General features: G+C 37.1%; 1 protein-coding gene across 1 annotated transcript in view; it reads right to left on the bottom strand.

The window, feature by feature from the left end:
• BBOX1 (butyrobetaine (gamma), 2-oxoglutarate dioxygenase (gamma-butyrobetaine hydroxylase) 1) overlaps positions 1-16,559 on the bottom strand; it is a gene marked incomplete at its 3' end in the record, with an annotated part of 56,945 nt that overhangs the window by 16,259 nt on the left and 24,127 nt on the right. Inside the window, exon 5 of the mRNA XM_008589774.1 lies at positions 6,919-7,117. Within this exon, the coding sequence (XP_008587996.1) occupies positions 6,919-7,117 (199 nt within the window). The remainder of the gene's footprint in view (positions 1-6,918; positions 7,118-16,559) is intronic.

Below are 16,559 nucleotides of genomic sequence, written 5' to 3'. Positions count from 1 at the left end.
TTTTATTCATCTGATGAAGCCTGCATACAAGGCACTCATGCAGATGCAAAACTGGGCAGCACGAGTAGCATTTTACATTTTTTCCAGCAAATTTACATCCAAGGGCATGACAGGTATTAAAGGACTCCTGCAGAAAGAGTGAGGCAAGTCAAACAGAGAGGAAAGTGCATGAACAGCTTACATCAACTTCTTACCCAAATAGCCCATGCTGAAGCCATGCTTAGAGTCTGTTTCCCTGTTGGTTCTATGGGCAACTCTCTGGGAATTAATACCATACAGATGTTCTGGGGCCTTGGGTCCTCAATTCTTTCTTAAACTTTTTGGAAATAAGGGTTCCAAGGTATTTATATTTTTCTGCCACATTTGTGGCCTTATAAGTTTTATTCAGCAATTATACAGTTTCCATGCAATGCTCCAGAAGACAACATTTGACTACGACCAAGATCCATATGTTTTTTTTTGGCAGCTGGCTGGCTGGTATGTCAATCTGAACCCTTGACCTTGTTGTTACCAGCACCACGTTCTCCCAAGTGAGCTAAATAGCAAGCCCTCTTTCTTTTCTTTTACCCCTTTTCCTCACTGTCTCTTGCCTCCTTCATTTTATTTCAGAAAAATATTTAATATTTCAGAAAAATTGTAACTCTACTAAGTTAATATTTCAGGAAATTTTTTTCATTTCCACCTCATTACTCTTATCAGTCTAAACCTTGCTACATTTATTAATGCAACTTGCTTGTGCCAGCAAACAAAACATTCTTAGAAAAAAAGCAAATCTGAACTTCTGGGTGCAGTTCTGGAAAGAAAGCAGTCTTGTCAGTTAAGGTTCAAAGATCTTTTCTCTTCTGCTTCCCTTTCTGATGAAGAATCAATTTGAGTTGTCCATGAGGTTAATTTTTGAATGAAGGACTGATAAATGTTGAGAATGCTAAGAAAAAATTTTTGATGTCTTGACCAGCTGGCAGTCTTCAATATCTTAGCAAATGTTTCCTTTCATTAAAATTTCCTGAGAGAAAACTGTGTCAGGCACTGAGCTGGTATTAAAGATAAAATTCCACCATTTCTGTCTGCAAGGAGCTCAATATGACAGTGGCGATGGCAATGATATATGCACGTCTGAGTTTCAAAGATTATCTTGACTAGTAGAGTTACAAGCAGGATAACTAGTTAGTATACAATACAGGTGGTAAACACTTTTAGTAGAAAATGACACTGAACCCTGTCCCTCCAACTCTTTTCCTCTCTCTCTTTCTTTGATACACACACACATACACACCCTCACATGCTCATACAATAATAAACTTATATAAATAATAATACCCTGACCTAGGCAGTTTATGTAGTTGTTCAACTAATTAGACAAGGAGTTTTCAGGGTATGATTTTTGCCTTTTTAGTGGAGGCCATCTGAACTTCTCGATGTTGTTTTTCAGAATTATAGACTCAAAAGACAAGAGCTTTTTACAACCCAACAAACAAACAGTAGTGTTATCTTACAACAGTGTGGTTCATTTTCTTCTGCATTGCATGCATTACCCCTAAAAGCAGAATCTTCAACAAAAAGTAGAAATTACCTTACTTTATGTTATGAATTTGTAGGAGAGGAAAATTTCTACTTCTCTTTTCTGAGGGACTATCCAGAATGCAAAACTGGCTCATTTGGGTGAGAAGTAAAATAATTACTTTGTTTTACTGTAATGCCTGAGCTGGGGGATGAGGTATTGGTAGTGATCTCACAGAGCAGAGGCTGGGAAAGGGGATTTCATCCTTAAAGCTGCAGAGGCTGCCAGGTCAAGGGAGGGCGTAGCAGGTGGTGGTTGGAAAGGTTACTAGGTCAAGTGAGAAGGGCGAGAAAGGCCAAAAAGCAGCCAGAAACAAAGACAGATTTGGCATGGGTAGTCTGTAGGCAGAATAAAGGGCCAGGAGATAGAATAGAAAGAGAAATTTGTGCAGCAAGGAAGGGACAATGTAGGAGGGGAGGGAAGCAGTCCTGAGCAAGCAATTAAGAAAGGGACTGTGGCTGCAGTTGTCTCTTATGAGTTCCCTTTGGCGGATGGCCAGGAATGGGGAAGAATGGCATGTGATAAATATGGCTGTGTCTGAGGTAGACTAGCTTGGGGATGGGGAGGAAGGGCTGCATGGCATTACATGGTCTTCATCAAACATATTTATTAATTCCATGCCTACTCACACAATGGTAGCCCATGTACATTTCAAGGAGTCTGGCTTCATTTTGTCTAAAGGCCATATTGTTAGCTGGGTATCGCTGCATTTTGAACACGCTTTGCACCATGCTGGGAGAGCATCACCTGCCAGTTTTCCACCCCCTGTGAACTGTGGGTGATGTGTTGATTTTCACATTCTCTCATTTGTAATGACAAAAGTCTGGGGTTATGTTTCAGTCTGTTCCTTGGTTTTATGGAATTTTTGTTGGTTCAGATTATTTAGATGAAGCCAACTCAAATATTTACATTCACACACATACAGCAATCACCAAAGATAATTTTCCATTAAGGAGAAACCCAAGACTAGTTCAGAACAAAATGCCTAGCACAGTGCCTTGCACATGCTGGTATTCAAGAAAGATGTTCTGTGTGATTGACAGCATTGCACTTTCTTCAGGATTTACTTTGTAGGATACATTCTTGAAAACATTTTGACTTGGTGTAATCATTGAAGATGGCAATGCATAAGTATAGTTTACAGTGACTATTTCCCGTTGGGTTAAATCATGTCAGGAAACTCAGATGATTTCTTCAATAATATCACCTTTCCCAAAAAGGCTCCAGAAAGTTATTTTCATTGATTTTTAGGGGAGAGGAAGCAAGAACATGGATGAGGCTTTTGGCTCCACTCTGTAAAACCTATGTTGCCCCAAATCAAAGGTTTAAATCCTCCTAAAAAGGTTATCTTTTTTGTGTGTGTGTGACTGGTAAGGGGATCGCAACCCTTGGCTTGGTGTCACCTGCACCGCGCTCAGCCAGTGAGTGCACCGGCCATCCCTATATAGGATCCGAGCCCACAGTGGGAGTGCTGCTGCACTCCCAGCGCCGCACTCTCCTGAGTGCGCCACGGGGCCGGCCCAAAAGGTTATCTTTTAAATATTGCTCCATATCAATATATATTTGACAAAATTGACAATGGGAATTTCCTTACCAGCTCTTGTTTTCTCCCAGAAAAGCTTTCATCATTATCAAGGCATGCAACCATGTGAAACACTCAAGATACTGAGCATTTCACATGGCCACATGAAAAAGACATTGTCTAGATGATGTGCTGACAAATGGTGACAAGCATCTGAGAAGACACAGATGTGGAAAATGATGTGTACTTTTGTCCTCAAATCTATTACCATTTTGATTTAGTTGCACATAAGTTTATAATTATAAAATGCTCTAATAATTATTGCATTCATCTGTTGTTTTATAGTGCTATATAAAATATCTAGGCATGCATTAATTCATTAAACATTTATCCCTTGCCTACTATATACAAAGACTACAGGAAATGCTGAAATCTACTGATCATCCAACTAACCACTTAACAACTCAGATGACAGCCAAGAAACAAAAATAACTATTCTCATTTTAGACCCATGCATTTAACATTCTCTGAACTAGTAACTCTACTTGAATAGAAAAGTGCTAAGTGGGTATTAGTTTTCCAAGGGAGGCATGCTTAAAGTGGCACCACCCACAAGCTATTATTGTTTTTGGCATCTAAGCAAGAATACTCATGATGCTTCTTGAAAAATCTACATGGAAAGCAAAGATTACTTTTAATCTGCTTCTACTTTTCTGTTTTTATCCCTCTCCTATTTCTGACAGTCCCTCTTTTCCATTATTTATTGCCTTCATTTTTTCATTCTATTTACTTGCTCACTAACCAATTGTTTTTCAAACAAGAGTAAAATATTTTGCCAGTGGAGAAAAAAAGATAAGAAAGAGAGGAATCTTGTTCAAGGCAGCTACTGATTCAGTTATAAAAATAAGTCATGTCTAGGCATAACCAAAATAGAAAGAAGAGCATGACAAATGCCATTTAGTGCACATATTGTGAACTTGAGGTTGTGGAACACCCAGGTTCTATCCCAATTGAGATCTGTCTTCTCTTAAAGTATCCCTTCCTCTCCACCAGAGATTCTCAACCTTAGCTGCACGTGAGAATCGTCTGCAGAGTTTTGAAAAGTCCTAATACTCTGGCCAAATACCAGTCCTGTAAAAAAAAAAATCTCTTGGGATAAAATGCAGATGTCAGTATTTTTTTAAATTGCCCATTTCAATATGCAGCCTAGGTTGAGAACCATTATAAGTATTTCTTCTTGTAAATCTCTTGCTACCCAGACTTCAGTATCACTTTCCCATGTTACTCTGCAGAGAGGCAGAAAAGGGGGATAACTTCATAGAAAATATTCATCTTCCTTGTTCTCTTGACAAAAAGACAAGAAACAAAAAGGAAACAAAACAACAACAGCAACAACAACAAAACTGTTCTCTTCTATAAATTCTTGACGTAGAGAATTAAAATTGGCCAAAAAATACATATGGAGAGATCTTGGTTATTGGTGGTGAAGGTAGGGGTAAGGTGGCAAAAAAAGCATTTATTAATATATATATATATATAGCTTAAGAAATATGGCAATCTGAGGAAGGTGTGATGGGGTAGGTTCAACCTGTCTGGTTAGATGGGAAGGTTTTCAATAAAGGACATGGAATAGTTGTAGAAAGTCTGATTTGTTTTGACAACAGACCTTTAGTATTTATTCCAATAAATTTCACAATATTAGATCAACAGCCAAATTATTAAGCCCTTATACAGGACCTGTACAAACAAAACAAAACACAATTCATAAATCAGGCCTAAGATTCTGACCCTTAGTGTGATGGGTGAGGGGGTGGGTGGTGGGAATTCGGGAACTCCAGCAAAGCCCTCAAATTTGGCCACTGTTATAAAATTGTGAAACACATTGTGATACATTTAAAAAGTCAATTGTCAGCAAATAAAAACTAAGTAAAATAACTCAGAAGAGATTTATTTTGAAGTGCTCTGTTTAACTCTGATGCCTGAAAGCATCTTTTCCATGTGCTTTCTTCATATTATTGACAGCGAAGTAGAATAGAAAACCCATGGATAGGACAAACCCAGATTCACACTCTGATTCCTTTAATTCCTTTATTACCACTTGTGGGCACTTGGGTTGCAAATTACTTCTCTGGGCTTCAGATTTCTTACAGTGAACTGGAGGATATCTACTTCAGAAAGATGTTGTAAGAATTAGATAAAGAACAAATACTACAATTGAAGCTATTAATAAGTTCAAGTTTTTTTCTCCTCTTTCCTTTGTTGTTATTGCTATAATCTCGAAGGCAGCTCAAATTCTTGCAGGTATAAGGGAGATACGTGTTTTATACAATGCAAATCAGCTAAGGATACATGTAAGTCTTGGGGTGGGGGTCTGGCTGGGTTATTCAAGTTTAAACATGGCAGAGTCTTCTGCCATGAATAAATTTGCTCAAATCACTGAAGGCGAGTGATTGAATATTTTTAGTCCTCTCTTTATCTACAGATGAGGTTTTACTCTCAATTAAGGGTAGAAAACTCAAAGGCTGGCAGGGCCCTTCCAGATGTGGGGTGGGAGGAGAACTTTGGCAAACTGGAGGAGAAGTCTATTCTCTCTTCAAGAGGCAGCCTAGATTTGTGTCCAGCAGATTGTTGGCATGCAGGGATTTAGTCTCAGCTGTTGCTAGATTTGATCTTTCAAGAAAAGTCAGACACATATTTAACATAAAATCTCCTAGTGTTTAAGTGTTGACAACTAATTTCATCTTCTTTCAATGTCGTGTGGGCCAAACCAAACACATGTGAGTACAGCCTGTGCACTACCAGTTTGCAACCTCTGGATTTTCACTTCCAATGTTCTGTATTGTATGAGCCCAAGAATAATTGTATCTGTCTCACATGAGGGGTACACCCTAACAATTAGAAATAGTTATACCCCCTCTTTCAGATTAGTGTTTGCTGTTAGTGTTTCACTCTCCATAATTAATGTTACCCCCCAGGAAATTCTTATGCCAACAGCCTCTTGTTTCAAAGTTAAAATTAAATGTATTTCCTGTTACTTACTAAAGGCTTAATTTTTTGAATATTAATTTTATGTTTTTAACACGTCTGGTGGCTGGTTTCAATTCCCCAGGGCTCAACTTTATTTGAGCCAACTCTTGGGAGGTAAAACTTTAATAAACTTTAACATTTATAAAGCTGAGTATTTTACAAAAAGAGAAACACAGTTTTCCATCCTACTTGTTATGGGCTGAATTGTGTTCTCTCCTCCACCCCCAGATTTATATCATGAAGCCTTAACCCCCCAGTATATTTGGAGATAGGGCCTTTATGAAGGTAATTAAGGTTCATTGAAGTCAGGTCAAAAGGGTGGGTCCTAACTCAGTTGGACTGTTCTTATATAGGAAGGAGAAGAGACAGCAGGAAGGAGTGTGCTATGCACAAAGGAAAGGCCATGTGAGGACACAGCGAGAAGGTGGCCATCTGCAAGCCAGGAAAAGGAAGCCTCACCAGAAACCAACTCTGTTGTCACCTTGATCTTGCACTTCCAGCCTCCAGAACTGTGAGAAAATAAATTTCTGTTGTTTAAGTCACACCCCATCTGCTGTATTCTGTTGTGGCAGCCTAAGCTGACTAACACGAGCATGCAATCTGTATTTAGCCTGATGTCTTTGGGAATTTAAGCTCCTTTAAAAAATACAGTCATTCTCAGAGAAATCCTTCACTTTTAGACACTCCTTTCCATCTGACTTCCTGCTCAAGATATGGAAATTCCTGTATCTTCAATCAAGGGAGTCCCCCTTCCTGGAAATATATCAAACTTTATTTGTAATAGCCGAACACAGACCATTTGGTGACTCACCCATAAAATGTGAGATAGAGGAAACCAATCCTTTTCCCGAGTTTTAAGACTTCTCCTCGTTTGTGAGATGCTCCGGTGAGTCGCACTATGCCTACTTTCTTGAGGCTGGAGAGCCACTTATATGCATGTTCATCATTTTTTAAGACATCTTCAAAATCCAGAGTAGGTAGCTGTAGCTCTGAACCCCAGTGCTGACATTCTGCGAATTAAGGAAATGAAGAAGCCAGATGGGTTACATTGTTTTTACATACAATGATAATTTCAGAGAAGAGACTAGCTTATTAAAGTTGATCTTTGATTTATCATAGAGTTTACTAAATTTTGGTTATATTAGAAATGTCCAGGAGAATCACCAGGCCTTTCTTCCTTGGATTCATGCCAATCTACCACATACCTTCTGGCTATAACTGTGTCTGGTCTATAACAGGTATTCAATATACCCCATTTGTTGAAGGAATGTTGTTTAGCTTATGGATGGCTCTTGGTCTATGTGTCTTTAGGGTTTCTCTGACTGGACACTGTTTAGAAATAACCCAGAGATATTGTGTGTGTTAACAACCAAATTATAGTGCTCAATTCTAAATAGATGATAAAATCGGAATGGTGGACTAGAACAGTGTATGTATGCCTGGCCATTCTAGGGGTGGAGGGTGTTTGCCATGGTAGGTATAGTTCTTTCTTCCTCTTATCTCACCCTATCAGAAGCTGTTTCTGAAACCAAGTCATTCTTTGGGGTCAGCAAACGCTGGCCATGGGGAAGAAAAGATGAATGTGTTCCTGGGATTCATAGACCCTTTGGTGACAGTACCTCAGGAGATAGGATAAAATGCCTTCCCTTAGCTCCTTCTGCTCTTGATGATTAAATGCTCATTAAAATATTTCTTGGGAAAACAGAAAGGAAAACAAATGTTATAAAAAATTGGTTTGCAAACCAGGCTCTCTCAAAAGAAGTACAACATAGAGGAAATGTAATTTTGCCAAGGGAAACAACTTAGATCATTAAACAACTGCATTCTGGAAAGACCTTACTCTAGCTAACACATTTGATTTCTTCCTTTCTTGGGAAGAAAATTGTCATAGGAAGGGTCCCCTTCCTAACAAGTGACAGAATGAGTACTGTGATCTCAATATCATCCTGAGCAATGCTTTACTTTTCTATGGGGAATATGTTATTTTATGGTAAAAAACCCAAAAGCCCACCGTTTAAAGAAAGAATAGTGGATCAGTGGCACTTGCAGTAGTTGTGGAAGGGAAATCATTGTCTGTTTGATGTCAGCATAGCTGTTTCTGCCAAAATAGGATTTTTATTAGGAGCCAGATAGTGGCTTTAGTAGTGAAAAGACACAAGCAGGTGCAGGGAGCCACTTCTCACTCTTCCACCAGGTAGTTGCATAAAGACATTTGCAGAAGTGAGTAGGTGTGTGTATGTAGGAGGACCTAATGAGGATGTAAATGCATATATTGCCAAAGTTTCTGGGTTATTAAGCATAACAGCTTGCATAATGAGCCAGAATTTTTGAGGCCTAAATTGCAAACCATAAATTAGGCCTCCCTAGTGGCTGCATTAATTCTTTTAGACTATGCTAATATTTAGTGAACACATTCCATGAGCCCAAGTGACTACTGTACCTTCTCAAGATGTCAAGCTGATATCCAGCTACTAGCTCCTAATTTCTCATTTTGACTTTTTTCTCTCTGTAGGACTAACCAGAACTATGGCTTTTCTTGCTCCTTTTTTTTAAAAAAAAAATTCCCATTAAGGAAAGAAAGAAAGAAAGGTAGATGGAAAAGAAGAAAGAAAAGAAAGAAAGAAAAGACCACAATAATACATTGAGCTTTTAGAGGGAGAGGACACACGTAAGGGTACTAGAGATGGGGGTGGGGAGGAAGGGGGTTGGAAAGTGATTCAAAGGTAAGGGACATAAAGAATAATTATGATTTGTAATAATGAATATGCTTGCTCCTTTTTTCAAAAAAGTTTATTTTTTATTTTTAGTATCATTTTTCAAGCATTTCTGACATTTGAGAAAACTTTAGCATTTACTATTAATTAAATCACCTTAGCAAAAAGAAGCAGGTTGGCACATGGGCCATGTTGTATTAGACTGGAGCAAGTTGGTTAAGGCAGAAACAGACAATGAAGCATGAAGGTTTCGTGATAATAATTATAAATTTGTGTGTTGGGGGGAGGGGTTGTTTTATGTACAGTTTCATGGCATTCCATGATTATGTTAGCTACCCAATAATAATTCATTGGAGTGTCTCTTCGGTAAGCCTAATATTTTACCATGTCACACGGCACTGTGATAGGCAATAGGTTTTAAGGTGCTCACAGTCTGTGAGAAAACTGGCATGGAAGCTGACAATTAACACACAGTATGATAAATGCCATAGTTGAGATATGTTCAGGGTACCATGAAGGTATCAGATCATCTAATCCTTTATCTAATGCTCTTTTTCTGATGCCCAGCAACTTTTTTCATGCATGAAGTTCTTTAGGTCTGTTCCTCATGACTCAACTATTTCTCCTAAAATTAAATAGTATTGGTTTTATATGAAAGAACCTCTTCTCAAAGAGGCAATTGACTTGGCTCAGCTTTGTTTTGAGTATTGTATTATGTGGCTGTTTGCTTTGCCACTCGCATTTGCTTATTGCATTTAAATTCCCCAGATTGTGATATCGAATATCAGTCAGAAAAGTCTGCAAAAAGAGGGTGATAAATGTGATAAATATTGCATATTGTTTGCCTAGATAGAAAGGTTATTTAGTTTTCAGTTAGGAGAAAAATTTCCTGGGCAAAACATCAGTGTTAAGGGCGTAAATAATAAATCACTGTCTCCTCTTTCCAAAGATTGCACCTAAGTGGACTATATTCAGAAACTTAAAAAAAAAAAATTGAAAACAGCTTTAAGCTTATTGAGCCTCAAATGGAAATCATGGACTCATAGTATTAGAGGTGGATGGGATGTTAGAGACTCATTTGGCATTTTCATATCAGCTTTAAAATTTTACATCACCATTAGTTCTTATCACTGAATTAAAAGGTGCGTAAACTGCAGATGAGGATTCTTCTAGTTTTCTGGCACTGTGATGATCAGTCTAAGGACATGTTTTCTATTCCTATGTAGGCTGTTGGATGGAATTAGCTATTGTCTACATGGCTACCTATAGCAAATATATTGTCTATCACAGAGATTTAAGCAACTTATTAATGAACATTTATTCTAAATTTTAGAAAAAAATTATTTCCTATTGAGAGTAAACCAGCCTAGGTAGATAATATGGAACAGAGTGCAGAGTACTGTCCAACAGAACTTTCTGCAATGATGAAAATACAGTATTCTATATCTGCACCATAGTTATTAAAAATATGGCTACGGAGACTTGTCACTTGGTGGTGAAACTCAGGAACTAATTTTTTCCCTCAGCTTTATTGAGGCATAATTGACAATAAAATTGTATATATTTAATGTGTACAATGTGATGCTTTGATAAACGTGTAGACTGTGAAAAGACTATGACAATCAAGTTGGTTAACACCCCATTACCTCATATAGTTGCCTTTTTTTTTTTTGTGGTGATAACACATAAGATCTATTCTCTTAGAAAATTTCAAGTCTATAATACAGTATTATTGACTATAGTTACCATGCTGTACATTAGATCCCCAGAACTTATTCAACTTTTAACTGAAAGTTTATACATTTTGACCAACATCTCCCATGTTCTCCACTCCCCAACCCTTTGCAAACACCATTCCACTCTCTGCAGATTGTTTTAAACTTCTCATAATGTGCAACCCTGTGCTAGGCATGTAATAGATATTCATTGTATTTATTAGTATCTGGGCAAAGCTGAGGATAATTTTATTCTTACAAAGATGTAAAATTAGAAAAAATGTGTAGATTCAAGGGATGAAATCTGATTAATGAAACATAAATGTTAACCAAATGACATGCTATTACAAAAATGAATACAAAATAAAGCATTCCAGTATGTCTTAGTACAGGCAATATCTTTGAAAATTTCAGTTTCCTAATTTTGTGAAGCCACAATCAAATCTTGCTATGTATGAATTATCAGAGTGTGCTAAATTGCAAAATCTGCAGTTTCTCTGACATTTTCATTTAGTGTCTGCTGAATACCCAGCCAATTATTTTGACATTCAGAAAAAACAAGGAACTAATTTTTTTACTTTGTTTAATTTTAATTAATTAACATTTAAATTTAAATAGCCACATGTGACTGGTACTGTATTAGACAAGACATGCACAGAGGAAAAAACCATGGAGACAAAGAGGCCTGGGTTTGAATCACTGTCCTGCCTCTTACAGCTAGTTTCTTGGCCTTTTCTCTGAGCTTCAGTCTTCTAATTTATAAAATAGGGACAATTATATTTTCCCTGCAGGTCTTTTGTAACTATACAGTGAAATTATTCAAGGAGCCTAGTACAGTGTCTGGCACATAGCAGACCCATAATAACAATAATAGCTAATATTTGCTGAGTACTTTCTACGAGTCAGGCATAGTGCTAGATGCTTATCATACATTATTTCTTTTAATCTCCATCACAAATATATGGGAGACATGCTTTCAGTATATCCATGTTATCGTGAAGGGAACAGAGGTCCAAGTCATGCTGCTAATGATTTGCAAACCTAGTTAGTCAAGTCCAGGTGAGAGATTCCAAAATCTAGAATTTTAATAACTAAATAGAAAATAAACATGTGTAAACATTTGATGCCTTGAAACAATGTCATCACAGGTATTTTTATGTCTTGTGTCTGAATGTCCATAGCTTATTCTGTCCCTTATAAAGGAAATCTACTAGATCAAAAAGAAAACAGGGCAAGTTACCATGAGGAACATTTTGTTTGAACTTGTTCAAGCATGGAGGTTTAAAGATAAACCTTGGCTCCTAGTCAGAATTTTAAATGCAGAGAAAACATTACCAGCAGGTTTCATTGCACAATACTTCAACAACACTGCTATTCACCATTTGTGCAACGAACCGAGGCTTTGCATACTTAAAAATCAGCTCATTTCTCTTTAATGTATGCCAGTATATCTCAGTGATCTGTGCCTTTTTGGTTTTACTTAAGGCCATTATCACTTTTTAGATAGTTTCAATGACTGTATGGCAGGGAAATATAACAAATGAATATTGAAAAATTATTTTCACAAGATATATATATATATATTTAACTTTGAGTTTATATTTAAACTACTTTGTGGATTCAAGAAGTAACTGTTTAGGGCACACACTACATACTTTTGCAGCATGTTTATTATATTTTTGTTTTCATATGAGTCATTTTTCCCATCATAGAACAACATACACAACATCCTCTCAAACACACACACAATATTCCTCGTTTTAAAAATAAAGAAAAATTTGGATTCTTTTAATAAATATGTTGCTCTTTAAGTGTGTAAAATTACCCATATTCATACAGAGACTCCAGGATAAAGCTAGGCTCTCAATATAATAGGCAGCATAGTCTGTAGTATACATAATTTCTAATTTATGGGATTTTAATATCAGAGTGTAGTTACAATGATTTTTTAAGTTCTGAAAAGTTTACAATTTTCCAACCTCAGCTCTCATTTTGGAGTGCTCTGGGCAGGAGTTTGCTGAAATGAGCTACTCCTATACTTGGTTACGCTAAGTGAGGCTTTCAGAGAGAGCACAGTGACTAACCAGTTTCCAAATTCATCATAATGTCCTGAAGGTAAAATACTCTAATTTTCAGGGATACTAATTTCCTTGAAATAATACTACATTTCATTAAATCCACCAGGAAAATAATTCTGTGATATCTGCACAGAAACTTTAACATTTAAAGAATAATTTGAAAGCATTTTCCCATTTTCCCCCAAATGCAAAACATTTGGGGATCAAAAAGAAAACACATTTGACTAGAGTAAATTATTTGTCAGAAGAATACATTAAAAACAAATTTGAGTTTCATGCTTGTATCTGTATATATAAACAGTATGGAAAGTGACAGAATATTTAAGGTATGAACCACCCTTCCTAATTTAACTTATGGCCTTACTAATAAATACTTCCTTGAACATGTGCTTCACACATCATAAAATTTATGAACAGGCTACATGCTGGCTTTCAAGGAACCATTTGTACAAGGTTTCCTTCTCGGGGTTAAGTATCACATTCCTGGATCCTGAGTTGTATTTCAAAAAAGCAAAAGACACAAAGAAGCTCTTTAGTTAAAGATTCATGAGTACAGCATGCTGAATTGCATGTATTATTTCAAGAGTTTTAGGACCTTCTGTCCACCTGCACTGAATTGAGCTGTTGGCTCTGAAATAGCTTATCTAATGTGCAGTGGGGGATCATCCAGTCTCTTACTGTCTTTTCCTACAAATACTTTCTAGGAGCCCTACCAAAAAAAGGTCTGACCCCTACTCGAGGAAAGACACCTGAGTACAAATAGGGCTTTGGTTCTCTTCTCCTGCACTAAAGGAATCCTGCCCTATTTGAATTTTTTTAAATTTGTTTGTTTTCTTGTTTGTTTTTACTTCCTGTCCAGTGAATTCTACATGTCTTTCAAGATTCTGGTCACTCGTCCTCTCTTATGTTAAGATCTTCCAGAAACTGATCCTAACATGAAGATTTGAACACAATAAATTAATCAAGGAGATAGCCCTGGAAGCTGTAATAGGAGATGAGGAAGTAAGACTGGGAAGACAGCCTTTGGAAAGTGTTTTAAGTACTTTATATGGATTAATTCATCTAACTCTCAAAACAGATCTGTAGGAGATGTTCTATTATTGTTCCTATTTTATAAATGAGGAGACAGGGAAAAGGAGCTTAGGTCATTTTTTCCACCATCACAGAGCTAATATGTGTCACGGTTGGGATTCCCATACAATTTGACTGAAGATAATGAGAAAAAGCATTGTTTGGTGAAGGAAAACAAGCACCAAAGGATGTCAGGATGTTGACATGGAAAACAGACAACTCAGTCTTACCTCTGTCCTTGCTGTGACTATCTCCCATGACATCCGCAAAAAGGTCATAGAATGCCTTCTTGATCCCTTTCAATTGCATGGCAGACACCACCCCATACAGCAGCTGATTTCAGACAGCTCCAATCGTCACACACAATCATCCTTCTTTATGCTGAGGCACAATATACCTTTGTGACTTTTGTTTTAAACCTGAATTCTATGCTCTAGATTCACAGAATATGGTTGTCTTGTAGAGATGCATAAAGACAGCTACCGTACTAAGTTTCCAAGGCTAAGTAGCCTCCTAACTCCCCCTATTTCTCCATGCTTTATGGTTACCAACCACTCTCTCTGCTCTCCTTTGGATGATGCATTCAAGTTTGCTGATACCCTGTGAAAGCGTTGGTCTGGTCTATGGTGGGCTTGTTACTACATTTTTATTAATGCAACTCATATCTAATTAGTCTTCTCTAGCAGTCTCAACTCTGGTGACTCGTATTAACTTTTTGGTCTACCAGAACACCTAAGAATCAATTGTTAGCCAAATCTTCATCTCCCATATCCATGCACTTCATTTCCAAAGTTGGTTCACTGAGAACTTACTAAGTTCATATAGAGACAAAGATGAAGGTCCTGTCTGATAAGGACATGTGTCAAAGTTAATAACTCAAGGTGTGAAGGTGACAGATTTGGATTCAAATCTTAATTCCAATACTTCCCACCTGCATGACCTACAGAGAATGAGACATTTTCTAACTTCAGTTTCTTCATTTGTAAAATACAGGATGAAAACAACCTATAGGGTAGTTATGAAATTTAAGTTAAATGATATCCACAAAGAACTTAACATAGTGTGCCTTCTGCTTGGTTAAATCTGCACTTGAACCAGGGCAGCTGAATTTGGCTGGGGGAAAACACACTAGGATAACTGATCTTTTATTTTCATAAAAAAAGATAAAAAGATTAGTCATCCTAGTGTGTTTTCACCCAGCCAAATTATCTTATACTTACCTTATACTTCCCTAGCTGACTGATTCCCATGATCTTTATCCTCTATTACCTGACACTTCTTCTCCCTACTTATATGCTCAGCTGATGACTTTTTTCCAGTAAAAAAAAATAGAAGGACTCAGAAGAGAACTTCCATACACTCCCATTATCACATCCAACAACCTGCCTGTGTCTATGTCCCTGTCGCCACTTATTGTATTATAGACACATTTGTAAATATTGGTCTCTTTCTATACCAAAATGTAAACTGCTAAGGGGCAGGATCTTTCTCTGTTTTATTCACCACTGAATCCCCAGCAGCTAGAACAGTGCCTGGTACATAGCAGACAGTCATTAGGTATAATGAGTGAATAAATGTACAGGGCATGGTAGAAACTCAGTAAATGATATCTGTTACTAATAGTTATTTCTCTAGATTTCAATTGTTTAGTGGAAAAGTGAGGCAAGTACACAGACAATGACCATTCAATGCAGTAATCGTAGTGACAGAGAAAGGAGCCACAAAAATTGCTGTGACCACATAGAAGAGGAGGAAAATATAAGGTATTTAACAGTGTAGACAATCTTTAGTCAAATCTTGGCTCTGTTACTTCTTGCCTCTGATTTTGAACTGTTTATTAATTTCCATCAATCTCATTTTCCTCAAGTATAAAATGGTTATAATAATAATGCTGCCTTTGTGGAGTAATTGCTAGGAATAAACAGGGAAATAAATATTAAGCACTGAGCTCAGTGACTGGCAAATGGTTTAAATAATGTGAAGAAAGGAGAGTGGGGTGAGGAGAAGGGGTCCAGGAAGGAGGAAGGTATACGATGTTGGTAGTTCAGACAGAGGGTTCATAGTGGAGGGAGCAAGATAGGGTTGGATTATGAATTATTTTGATGATAGAGATAATATAATTTTAAAAAGTGAGTTGGATAGGTAGCATGAGAGATAAAGAAGAGTCAAGGATGAGTGTACTACTGGAGAAGATGGGCTTGTCATCAGCTGAGATGGAGAAGTCTGAGAGTGGAGCACAAATATCTTAGACCATTTACACCCATCATAGGGTTCATCTTTCCACTGGTTTTCCTCATTTCTTTTCTTATTGCTCCAAGTAAATCACTTTATTCATAAAATCACTTTATTAATTGGCTGCACATGGTATATTTTGACTGGTCAACTTATTCTGGGCTAGAAACTTCCATTATGCATTATTGAAGTTAGAGCTTAGAGCCCCTGTGTTTCCTCCTTGTATGGGCACATTGTTTTCCTAGATCCTTGTCCTTTATCTTTATTACTGACATTATCTGCTTTTATACAGCCATGGGATTGAAGTCGTCTGGGTCTGGAATTTTTCTCTTCCAAGTATCTAACACATATGTTACATATAATATATCTGATGATTCCTGGATTTTCATCTGTAGCTCTCCTTAGCTAACTTAATGGATGACTTAGTCACTTTCTCCCAAGTCTGCTGATCATTCCAGTTTCACCAAATATTTCTACGTCCCTGATTGGAATTAGATTCATAACTAACCAGTTTTTTTATTGCCTTCTTTAACAAAACTATCTTTAAGTAAAACTATCCACCAGGTAGGTAAATTTTGGCCAGGAATCAAACCAATGTCTGGATAACTAACATCCTTCTTTTTTTTTTTTTTTTCCTTTTTG

This window comes from Galeopterus variegatus, unplaced genomic scaffold (genome assembly GCF_000696425.1).
Source record: "Galeopterus variegatus unplaced genomic scaffold, G_variegatus-3.0.2 Scaffold5649, whole genome shotgun sequence".
In the NCBI taxonomy this organism is placed as follows: domain Eukaryota; kingdom Metazoa; phylum Chordata; class Mammalia; order Dermoptera; family Cynocephalidae; genus Galeopterus; species Galeopterus variegatus.
The sequence above is the reverse complement of the archived record's forward strand: the minus strand, read 5'-3'. Positions and strand labels throughout refer to the sequence as shown.